Raw genomic sequence first — 12489 nt, forward strand, 5'->3', positions numbered from 1 at the left:
CAGAAGAGAGAAGCAGACAGATCTTTGTGAGTTTGAGGCCTGGTCTACAGAGTAAGTTCCAGGACAGCCAAGACTACACAGAGAAACCCTGTCTTTGGGAAAAGGGGGAGGGGATAGTATCATATATCATTTATAGTAGTAGTGCTTTAAAAAATCTTGCACTGAGACCCGGGATGTGACTCTGCTGGTAGCATGCTCATCTAGTATATAGGATGCTGAAGCCCTGAGTTCCATCTTGAGCCCTGCATAAACCAGGCGTGGGGGACACACACCTGCAAGCCCAGCCCTTGGGAGACATAGACAGATCAGACATTCAGGATGGAGGCTACCCTGGAATACACGAGACCATATCTCAGAAAAACTAAAACAGCCTGCCCTGAGACCTAATAACCGTTTCTGAGAACAACTGAGGACCTGACAATTGAGGGGTGCTCTAACATTTCAGTATAGAAATGCGGCTCAAGCTGCTTTCTCTCCTCTCTATGTCATGCCATTGACTCGGTGCAGCCCCAGAAGGGGGCCGTAGAAATTGACAGGTTGAGCCTTATGTTAATCTCCACGGGAAATGTAAAGTATGTAAAACAGCCTAAATCTTGAAAGCAGAACTATTCAAGATGCATCATAAAGCAAGATGCCATAGTGCATATATTCGAGAGAACAAGAGCCTTGATTTTATAGTGTGGAACTTTCCCAGCTGTTGGAGTCTGGCCCTGGGTGGGAGTCCCTGGACTGTCAGTCAGGATGACTGGCAGAATAACAAAGTTAATCTTTCCCTCCAGTCGACACCACAGTACTTAATCTGCCTACTCCGTTTCTTACCCCATTCTTAGCTGTAATCTATATTTGATTTCTTTAAAAATTCATTTGGACCTTAATTTCTCTTTCCAATTTTGTTAATAGAAGGGAGAGATGGATAAGTAGGTAGATGATAGATGGAGAGATAGATAATATATTTATGTGACATTGATAGATTTTACACTTACTGCAAATTGTTAAAACTTCTGTTACTAAGCCCTAAATTATGTTTGTGTGGGTTACTACTTCCAAGTTATTGCATACATTTATCTATTTACGCATTTGTTGTGTGTGTGTGTATAGGTGTGTGTGTGTGTGTATAGGTGTGTGAGTGTATAGGTGTGTGAGAGAGATTGGAGACCTCATCATGAAGTCATCTTAGGTGTGTGTGTGTATAGGTGTGTGTGTAAGTGTGTGTGTGTATAGGTGTGTGTGTGTAGGTGTGTGTGTGCCATAGCTCAAGTCTGGAGGTCAGAGGACCAATGGCAGGAGTCTGTTCTCTTCTTGCACTGTGTGGGTCCCAGGGATGGTTCTCAGCTCATCAGGCTTGGCAGCAACTGCCTGACCCGCTGAGCCATCGCAACATCAACCCAATAGAAGCGACTCTGTGAATCTGATAGAGCGTGATGGCGGAGTTCCCAGTGCTGGAGAGAGATTGGAGACCTCATCATGAAGTCATCTTAGGGCCCCGCAATTGGCTGACCAGCATCCCTGTGACAGCACAGGCTCTAGAGTCAGAAAGGTGGGGCTTAGGGTCCCAGCTCCTCTGCCACTCACAGCGTGGCAATGGGAGAGGCCCCTGGCCTCTGCATGTCGGTGCCTGGTTTGTGAGGCAGATGAGGATGGCTCTGCCACATGGGGTCACAGAAGCAAAGCCCTCCGAGTGGGACTTGGGACTCAGCACATGCAGTCACTGCTGCGCTTTGTAGCCGCATGAGTGTTAGGAGTGCACACCTTCAGCCCACTGCTAGCCTCGGGATCTCTCTGTCGGCATCCTTCTCATGCCTTCTCAGGAACAGGTACACACCTGTGAGGGTTACTGTTGCGGCGATGAAACACCATGGCCAAAAGCAAGCTGAGGAAGAAAGGGTTTATTTCAGTTTATACTTTCAGGTAACGCTCCATCACTGTGGGAAGTCAGAGCAGGAACTCAAATAAAGCAGAAGCTGATGCAGAAGCCTTGGGGAAGTGCTGCTTAATGGCTTCCTCAGCCTGCTTTCTTACAGAACCTAGGACCACCAACCCAGGGATGACACTACCCACAATGGCTGGCTTCTCCCCTGTGAATCACTAATTAAGAAAACGTCTTACAGCCAGAATTTATGGAGGCATTTTCTTGAGGGTCCCTCCTTTCAGGTAACTCTACCATGTATCAAGTTGCCATAAAACTAGCCAGGACAACACCTTCCTCGCAGAAAAGGCATTCCCACTGTGGAATACTGTGACTGAACACAGAGGTTCTGGAGAGCTCCAACTCATCCCTCAGAAAGCAGCCACTCAGCTGTGGATTGGTCACCATTTTCTTGTAAAGAACAAACAGCCTTCCAAGTCTGTTTGTTCCTCTCAGCCTGGCTTCTTCCTCTCAGCAGCCCAGGTTCTTTTTATCAGACAAGTCTTGTTTCACCCTGGTACAGCTCCCTCTCACCGGCATTCTCCTGCCCCTCCTGCCTCACCCCCTCCCCGTCCACCCTTCCAAGAGCATCTCAGCACGTGACCTTGGGGTGTAGACGCTCTCACTTACCTTTCCTCTGCCTTCCACGACACCTTCTGTTGTTTCCGCTAGACAATAGCTACACATAGACTTGAAAGCTGAGCGCATTCCTCCCCGACTATTAGCAGCGACCCTGCCTGCCCTGTTTATGTTTGTCTGCCCGCACCAGGCACAGTACCCTGCACGTCGTAGTTGTTAGTGTTTTGTTAGTGAACTAAAACCAGCTTAGAAGTGGCAGAAATGGAGCAGGTCCATGAAAAGCATAGAAGGGGGATGCTGGTGCATGGAGCCAGATGGAGGATGTGGAGCCTGAGGAGCAGATAAAGAAGTTTGAACTTCAAAGTTGGAGAGATGGCTCAGCAGTTAAGAGTCTGTACTGCCGTTACAGAGGACCTCAGCTCAGTTCCCCACATCCACTCAGAGATCCAGGGCGGCTAGAGACCACAGAAGTGCAGAGAGGTAACCAGGGATCCTTGTGGGGCATGACCCTGGGAAAGTGGACCTGAGTCTGGAGCCCAGAAATAAAGGGAAGAACCTTTTAGGAGGAGAGAGGCTGTTTCACAGGTCTGATTGCTGTCCTGAAGCAGCAAGCCTCTCTGCACCGCTCATCCCAATCACAGCCTCAGTTGCTTTGCTGGGGGACGGCACCTGTGATTAGTGACTCACAACTGGACAGGATCTAGGATCACCCAGGAGACAAAGCTCTGGGCACATCTGTGAGGGAGTCTGTGAGGGGTTAACTGAAGTGCAAAGACCCATCTTAATTGTGAGTATAGCCATTTTGTGGTCGTGGCTCCTGAATGAATACAAAGGGGAAAGTGTGCATCTCGTTCTACTTCCTGACTAGGAACGCAGCCTGAGCAGCTGCCTCACACTTCTGCAGCCCTGACCGCGCCACCACAGTGTGCCACTGAACTGTGGGCCAAGACGAACCCTTCTCCTCTTGAGCAGTCACAGCACCAGAAAAGCGACTACAGACTCCTGCATAGCCTGGAGGGCCTGCAGGGACCAGACGTGAAGAGCTGAGGCCTGGGTGCCGGGCCAGAAGGATGGAGATGTAACTGTCATGGAGTCAAGATGAGGCCAGCAGGAGACAGTCTCTGGCCACTGCCTGTGGCGGGAAGAGCCTACCTGGCATACAGCCTGCCTGGTTGCCTTACCGGCAGATTTTAAAAGCTTTTTGTACCCCAGTGGCAGCCAAGGAGAACAACAATAACCCAGGCCACACAGGGCTGGCGACCACAGTACTTAACATCCGGGCCTTACAGCAGAGGAGTGCGGTTCAGCAGATGACAGAAGTCACAGTGGTGTGGCATGGGAATGGCAAGGTGGCGGGAATCTGACGAGAAAGGAGACAGCTGATACTGGAGGGAGCAGAGAAGGGCCGCTGTCTCAGCAGGTCCTCCGGATGCCCAGGAGTGACGGGAGGGCTGGCTGTGAGTGAGAAGTCAAACACTCTGGGAACCAGGACTTGAGAGCGGGGCCGTCCTGAACGCCCACTTGTTGCAGGCGCAGACTGAAGTGGGCATCTGATCTCCACCGCCCGACACTGGGGATGATGGAGAATGCAGACGCTCTCATCTTCCGCTTTCAAGAAGGGTTTACACGAAGGGTCCTCGTCCGACATCATGAACTCCCTGGAGTAATGAGCTGATCAAGTTCAGAAGCACTTGCACATGTATGTCTTGGTGAGGTGACCTCAAATGCAGTGGAGGGGCCACCTCCATGCTTCAACACCCTCCTTAATGCAGCTCCTGTGACCTTTGATACGGAAGAATGACCCCGGGGCAGCCCATTGCCTCTCCTCAACTTGATTTTGTTACTCTCTGTAGCTCAGACTGTTGCTTTCCGTCATTATCTGTTTCCTCATCACACGGGACAGACAGGAACTGTAGGTGCCAGGACCCCACAGGCAGTGTTCACTCCTGCTCTCAAGTCCCCGCTGCCTGCTGTGTAGTCTTTTTAGAGCCTGCTTTCCACTCTGATGGGACACAGCAGTGGTGCATGCTCCAGCCCCCGCCTGTTTCTGTCCTTGGTCCACAACTGTTTTGTGCAGTTCTGTGCTGGTTCATCTCTGCTGGTGAAATAACCAGGTGAGCACAGCAGACTGAACTGTAAAAGCCAGGGGCTCTCAACCCCTGGGTCTCCACCCTTCCCAGGGTCGAATAGCAGATATTTACATTACAATTCATAATTGAAGCAAAATTACAGTTATGAATGATCAATAAAATAATTTTATGGTTGGGGGTTTACCACAAGAGGAACTATATTAAATGGTTGCAACACTAGGAAAGTTGAAAACCACTGGAAAAATCCTCAGAGCCAACAAAAAAATTGAAATTTTCCGTTTAAAAACCTAGGAAATGTGGATCTAGGGAGATGATTCTGTGGGTAAGAGCACCTGCTTGCTACATAGGCATAAGGACCTGAGTTCAAATCCCTCGCGCCTGTGTAAACAGCCAGGTGTGGCCACATTCATTTGTAACCCCAGCCCTGGAGCAGCAGAGACCGGGATGTCTGGGCTCCCTGACCAGTGCCCTTCAGGCTCAGTGAGAGATTCCGTCTCAGATATATGACAGAGCGCCTGAGAAGAAGCGTGTGCACGTCCACTGACGCATGAGCCACATGCACGAGCATGCACTTCAGTGCATTTTACGTCCTCCCAGAGTTCCACAGTACTTTCACTGCCTCAGCAAGCCCTAGACCCAACCTCTCTGCCTGTGTTCTGCCTTTCCTGGACATTTCATCCCAGATGAGACCCCTTGTCAGCTTCGTCCTCTCAGCGTATTCTCAGAATTGTGACATGCATCAGTCCGTCCCTCTTCATGACCAAATGATATTCCATGGTGCAGATACAAGATGCTGACACATTAGCCATCAGTGGACATTTTAGCTGTTTCTACTTTTAACATTCTAAATAAGCCCTTTACAACCATTTATATAAAAACGATACATTGGAGGGGATGACGGTACTTTAGTTTTTGTGTATTGTTCATTTGGAAGTCACTGTATGTCATCGGGGAGCATTGAAATAGATGAATTAGGGAACGAAAGTGAGATATCTGTGTTTAGCCGTCTGGGGGTCTGCTGCTCCAGATAAAACACATGGACACCAAAGGAAGATTGCAGTGTCCCTGGAAATGTACCTTTTTCATCTTTGCAACATAGTTCTAAATGGCATTTAAATCGAAAGCTATTGTATCTTAATTAGCAGGCCTTCTGCGTTTGCAGTAGAAATGTTAAAGATAACGCATCAGCATTTGGGATGAGTTTGTCAGTGGTGTCCTTGAGCAGCTGACAACTGGCCTGTGTGTACCACAGGACGAGCATTTAAAACACAGCCACTTCCTCTATCTTACTGCGGTAGTTCCTGCACAGAGGGGATCGGTGCCAGCAGGATGCCCACATGGCTTCTGCGGGGAGCCAGCACGGGGAAGAGAAGGGGCAGTGCAGGATGCCCCAGGAGCAGATTGAAGGGTGCGGCGCAGCTGCACAGTGTTTGGAAACAAAAGGAAATTGGCGCGTAGCAATTAGCGCTGAGTGGCTTTTCACAGCGCTGAGCCTGCAGATCAGAGCTGGAGCCCACACCACACTGTCACTCAGCAGTGGTGGCACAAAGCCAAAGGAAGGTGGCCAGGGGAGGATTTCCTGGTTCCTATTTTAGAAACACCTATAACCTGGAAGCTCAGTTTTTCTGGACCCAGCCTTGCCTCTGGTTCACCAGGTCTCGGGAAGGACCAAGACCCACACTCTAACAAGTCCCCAACATTGCTGCCAAGAACACAAAGCTAAGTACGGGAGAGGGGATTTAGTGTCCTCATGTATGTGTGCGCCTACCCGTGCCCTTGTGTGGGAATGGTTCCACACTAATGGCTGATGCCTGAGTTTGTTTTCCTCTTGGCTCCTTAAGGTTCCTCTGAGTACCTTCTTTTTAAACACTGCAGGCTCCAAGTCTCCGAGTCCCTTTTTGCCCATATTCACCCTAAGTCCCCCTTTCCTTTTCTAATTTTGTGTTCTTTCCTACCCCTGCCCCCATTAAGGACAGTGTGTGCTGCCCAAACATTCTTGGATGTGTTGTGTGACCCTCCACTGGGGCGTGGTTGACTTAGCAGTCTCCACTCTTAGAGAAAACTGACCTTCCCTCTCCCAGCAGTTAAGAATTACCCTTAGGGACGTCAGAGGTACTTGAATTTGTCCTCTTTGTAACTTTCTGATCTGGGAAAGATTTCTAGCCACTGAATTTCTTTGCATCCTGATTAAAATGAGGTTATCAAACCTATTCCACATTGAGGGATTATTAGTCAGTGTTCTGTTATTATAACGCAACACTGGAGAATAGATATTTTGTCAATAAAAGGAGATTTACTTTGCTCAAAGTTTTGAATGTCTAAGAACATCTGCTCAGCTCTGATGAGTGACAGCATCATGTGAGAGAAAGGTCACATGATAAGAAGCCAAAGAAGGATGTGAGGGTCAGGCTTGCATTTTATAATAAGTCACTTTCACAGGAACTAACCTGAGTTCTGTAAGAAATTCAACAATCTTGTCCAAGGGTAGTATCCCCAATGACCTGGTGACCTCCTACCAGACCCAAGCCCTTAAAGCATCCACCACCTCTCATGACCACATTGGGAAGCATACTTCCAAACCATGAACGTGTAGGGACAGACCACATATAAACCAAGGCATGTGCTAAAGAGAACCAGGAAGCAGTTATTTAAAAATGGGTTCTATAATCCCAGCATCCAGGGCACAGAGGCAGGTAGGTATCTGTGAGTTTGAGGCCAATCTGATGTACATAATGATTTCCAGGACAGCCAGGGATACATAGAGACTCTTTCTAAGAAAAATACAAACAAAAAGCACCACTACCATCATCATATAAAAAATAAAAAAGGGCTGGAGAGTTGGCTCAGTGGTTAAGAGCACTGGCTGCTCTTCCAGAGGTCCTGAGTTCAATTCCCAGCACCCACGTGGTGGCTCACAACCATTTGTAATGGGATCTGATGCCTTCGTCCAGCACACAGATGTACATGCAGAACACTCATACATAAAATTAAATAAAGTTTTTTTTTTTAAAAAAAAAGAATAAATTGAAACTGAGTTCTATCCTTGGACTTCGCCTTGAGGCGATCAGTTTATCTTGAATAGCCACCCACCCCTATAACTCCCGGGAGGAGGGGGGTGTCCTGGAAATCAGGAGGGAGTACTTGGTGGGTCTCTGAAATGAGAGCTCTAAAAGGTGGGTCAGCTTGTGTGAACTGTAACCAGAGCAGCTGTCAGGAGTGAGTGAACAGATCCAGCCAGCACCTTTCCCCTGATGGCTGCAGGAAGGCTGGTAACCAACCCTTTCCTCTCCCGGCAGCAAACAGGAGGCTGTGCTGAGATGCTAACCTGCCTCAGAAGGAAGAGCTGCTTCACTGACGTCTGCTGCTTCAGTCAATCAACCCGCCCAGGCGACTTTTCACTGGGCCCCAGAGTTGGCACCTCATTCTCATTTTTGAAGCTTCTGCCAGCTTTTACCCTCTGTTCTTAGCCACAAGCGACACGGAGCCGGAGCCTCCTGGAAGGCCCTCTCGTAAGGAACAGTGTGGGAACACAATGGAGGACATCACACCGTGAAGGGAGAAGAAAACACTTTAAAAACTCTCCAAAAGACAAGAAAATATGACATGTCTGTAAAACAAGAACAGGCTGTTTGGAGAATTTCTGAGAACAACCAAAACCTCTTCAAAATTAAAATCAGCCGGCAGAAACAAGAAATTCACCAGAAGGATTGCAAGCTAAGACTGATGAAACCTCTAAGAAGTAGGGCAAAGAGACAAGATCAGAGAGAGAGAGAGAAGGGGAGGAGAAAGTAGGAAGGGGGCTGGTAAGGTGGCTCAGCGGGTAGACGCTTGCCGAGCAAACCTGACAGCCAGAGGCCAATTCCCTGAACCCACGTGAAAACAGGAGAGAACCAATTCTGCCAAGTGCCCTCTGACCTCCACACGTGTGCTGTGCTGCACTCACACACACTAATCCTAAGCCTGAGGGTAGAAAGAACATTTTCAGACATGCGTATTCCAGCGCCTCTTGGGCCTCCTTGTCATTGGCCTGCTGATGATTGCACTACTCACAAATGACAGCAAAACAAGAAAGGGGGACATGGAGGCTGAAGAACAGAGAGCCAGCCCAGGAGGCGAAGGATGCAGCAGATGACAGTTGGGATGCAGCATGGAGCATGTGAACACGTGGCTTTCATCATCCACATGCCCACTAGCATGGCACCACCCTCCCGGCGCCAGGAAAGAGTGACTGGATTAGCCTGACCCAGATTCTCCCAGGGAGCTCGGCTGGCCTTGGCCACGCTCAGCTGAGTCCCCCTTTTCTTCCATCCCTGTTGCCACATCAGCTGAGAATACTCTTGGCATCCAAAAACAAGTTTTGTGACTGGACTCTTCCCTGAGAACTGTAGATAGGCCCTGAAGAGCTTAGAGGCAAAAAATAGTGAGTGGCCACCTGCCCTGGCCATTTTTATGAGTTCCAGTTTAGTTCAGAAGGGACATGAATATGTAGTAGAATCTACCAACAAAGCAAAGTCCCCGAGTGCTGAGTGGCAGGCTTCAGCTTCCCTGCTGTGTACCTGGCCGAGTAAATCTTTAAAGTAACAAGTTCAGAGCGCATCACACACACCCGAGGATAGATTTCACCAATTTATGCCGTATATCCAAAAATAAATCCACGTAGGTATTCCAAGAGAGAGGAAAAAAAAAGCCCTGTGTCTAAAGAAGTTTGGGGAACAGTCGGATAAGATGCTTTAGGGCTGGGGACTAACTCAGTGAGCAGAGGGCTCGCCGAGCATGCATGAAGCTCTTGGTTTGGTTGAGCACATGAACCTAGTGTCGTGACACACTTGTGACCCCAGCACTTGGGAAACAGAGGCAAGAAGATCACGAGTTCAAGGTCATCCTCTGCTTGATAGTGAGTTTGGGGCCATCCTGGGCTTCATGAGACTCTGTAAAAGAAAGTACTGTAGATTCCTCATCATTTTAAATGCGATGGCACTGTCAGTCCTAATGGGAGGGGCAGTGTGCGGTGACCGAAAAGCCGTTTTTTACAAAACACCAGCTGTTTCATTTTAATTTTTTAAGATTTATTTTATTTGTGTAGGTGTTTTGCCTCAATATATGTATGTGTATTGCACCACATGTATGCCTGGTGTCCACAGAGGTCAGAGGAGGGTGTCAGATACCCTGGAACCAAAGTTACAGATGGTTGTGAGCCGCCATGTAGGGGCTGGGAACCGAACCCAGGTTCTCTGCAAGAGCAGCAAATGCTCTTAACTTATGAGCCATCTCTCCAGCCCCAGCATCTGCTATCTTTTGTCTTATTTTATTTTTATTCATCTATTTCTTTTATATCCTAGCCACAGCCTCCACCCCCCCATCTTCCCCTCCCAGCCCCTCTCCCCCGTTCCCCCTCCAACCTCCAGCCCCCTCCTCTTCCGTTTCCATCCAGGAAAGGCGTCTGTTCTCTTGAGGAACACACTCATAACAGTTTGGGAAACTAGAATGGAATAGATAGACAACATTTAGTATGCTTTTGTGTGAAAGGAAATGAAATTGTTCTCAAGTCTTTAATTTTATGAAATGGGTTTCAAGTACGTTTTTATGCTGCTTACAGATCCTTGGTAAGAAAAGTGGGTCCGTGTGCTACAGCACTCTGGATCCAAGCTGGGCTGGGCTTAGTCTTAATTATATTTGACCACAGAGAGGAAAAGATTCATTATACTGGGTCACTGAAGTTTATTCTGTTATAATAATATCCGTATGGGGGAAAAGGTGGAAGACTAAGTTAGGACTTTCTTGGCCTTCCTACTTTAAACGCCTACATAAAACCCCAGCAGGCAGATTTAATACTTTCCCCTCAGGGGCGAGGCCTACAGTAGCGTAAAACTATGCTGGGTAGGGTTTAGATGTCATGGTGAATATTGATCGTTCTATTTTAGGTTCATTTCCACGGCATTATTGGTATATAACACATCTGTAGATTTGTCTGTTTCCTGCTTTGGGGTTTTCAGGTTTGTGAATTTTTAAACTTATAAAATTCAGACTGGTTTATATTGAGACCTTCCAGATAGGTGTTTACATGACACAATTATTGTAGCCATTATTCTTGTTTGCATGTTATATAAATCTCTCTCTTCCTTCTATTTCAGTCTCCACTGCCTCTGAGGTCACATCTTCTTTTTCTACTTTGTCTGTGTCGTCTCCTGACTCGGCCCATCCAGAGAAATCAGCCCATCACTTTCCCCTGGTTTTCACCAGCCCTTCCTTCTGGATTCAGCCCCATCCACAGACATCGTCTGCCCCCTTCACACACAAAGATGAGGCAGCCAGGGTTCGCCACCCCTTTGCTCCCAGGGGTACAGCATCTTCAGATGACGAAGAACACCCCAGTGGCCAAGATAACTCCGACTCAACTACGGAGAAGCCAGCTCACACTCCTAGCAGTAATCAGGTAGCATTTCCCTCCCCAGCTAGAACCTGCCTCCCCTCGGTTAGCCTGTCCCAGGCTAGTTTTCAGACAAGCGAAGGCTTGCCCCGAGAACCCCCCGAGTCGAGCTCTCTCCGTGGGCTTCTAGGCGAGGTCAGGGGCGCTGTGCTCAGACTCCATGAGGACCTGAGCCTGGTGATCCAGGAACTTGGTGTCATCAACAGTCACCTAGGCAACCTGAGTGGCAGCAGCCAAGCAGCCAGCGAGACTCTGCAGGACCCCCAGTCTTCCATGGGGAGCTCAGATCCTATCTAGTGGCATAGCCATTTTTCTGGAACACAATGGTTCCACTGCCCACAGACCTGGAGGTTCAACACTTCAGAGGTCCTCACTGCTGTGGAGACAGAAAGGCAGTGACTTATTTTTTCATTTTCAAGTTTACTAGCGCATCTTTCAAACCGACAAAGTCATTTGGGTGCTGTGCTTTTTTTTTTTAAAGAGGAAGAAGTCACTTTTGATCATTTCAGGTTTAGATAGTAGTTCCTTTGAAACTGAGGAGTATTTCTCTCATTTTTTTGCATTTCAGTACCTTATCCCTAGAGGGGTGAGCCTTAGTGAGAGTTGTGGGAGCCTTTAAAGTGCAAATAGCTGTCTGAGGGCTTTTGAGTAAGCAAGGGAGTCAGGGGAAACCCTGGGTGCCCCCACCCCAGGGCTGCTAACAGGCCTCTGCCTGATCACATGCTCTTTCAAGCTGAGGTCCACAGATCAGGAACCAGAAGCCTCTCTGCTGCCACAGGGTCAGGAGTGAAGAGGAGGGAGGCAGGATGTGGAGCACATGTTTTTATATTGATTTTTTCAGAGAATTCAGGTGCATTCCCTTCTCTTGTAGTTCATAAATAAATTCAATATTTTCAACTCACTGTATCTTTTTCTAATTCATTAACTTTTCAAGCAAAAAAAAAATCCCATGTTTACTTTGTAGACGAGAGTGACCTCGTTTGACTATTACAGACCAGTGCTTCCCACCCAGATGCATGCTGGGATCAGTACAGTTTAGTTTGTCATTGAACCCGGAGGCTCACCCATGCCAGGCCAGTGCTCTGCCACCTTGTTTAAGGCAGGGTCTGCTGTGCCCAGGTTAGCTGGCCTGAAGGATTCTGGGTGACTATCCTCTCTCTCCCTCCCATCTCACCACAGAATGCTGGGGTTACAGCAGTGGGGTGCCTCAAAGGGGGGGACTTGGAACTGTCCTTCAACCACTCCGTGCCCATTGTGGTGTGCGCTCCCTCACAGACACAAGGAAAAGAAGCTTTTAAAGAGACCGGTGAGATGGCTCATGGAAACTCTGCTTCAGAGTTTTCTTCATTGTTAATGAAATGCTTCTTGAAGATTTTTTTTTTTTACCGTTTTATTTATTTGCATGGGGAGTGTGCACAGCGCATGTGAAAATCAGAGGACAACTTACAAGACTGAGTTATCTCCCACTATATGGGTTTCAGGAATTG

At 48.1% G+C, this 12489-nt stretch overlaps 1 protein-coding gene across 1 annotated transcript in view; it reads left to right on the forward strand.

The window, feature by feature from the left end:
- The window catches only part of Enthd1 (ENTH domain containing 1), a 119815-nt gene extending 107916 nt beyond the window's left edge, over nucleotides 1–11899 (forward strand). Inside the window, exon 7 of the mRNA XM_048454897.3 lies at nucleotides 10707–11899. Coding sequence (XP_048310854.3) covers nucleotides 10707–11299 — 593 coding nt within the window. The 3' untranslated portion in view covers nucleotides 11300–11899. The remainder of the gene's footprint in view (nucleotides 1–10706) is intronic.
- The last annotated feature ends 590 nt before the right edge of the window (nucleotides 11900–12489 follow it).

Source organism: Myodes glareolus, chromosome 19 (assembly GCF_982192425.1).
Source record: "Myodes glareolus chromosome 19, mMyoGla1.1, whole genome shotgun sequence".
Lineage (NCBI taxonomy): Eukaryota > Metazoa > Chordata > Mammalia > Rodentia > Cricetidae > Myodes > Myodes glareolus.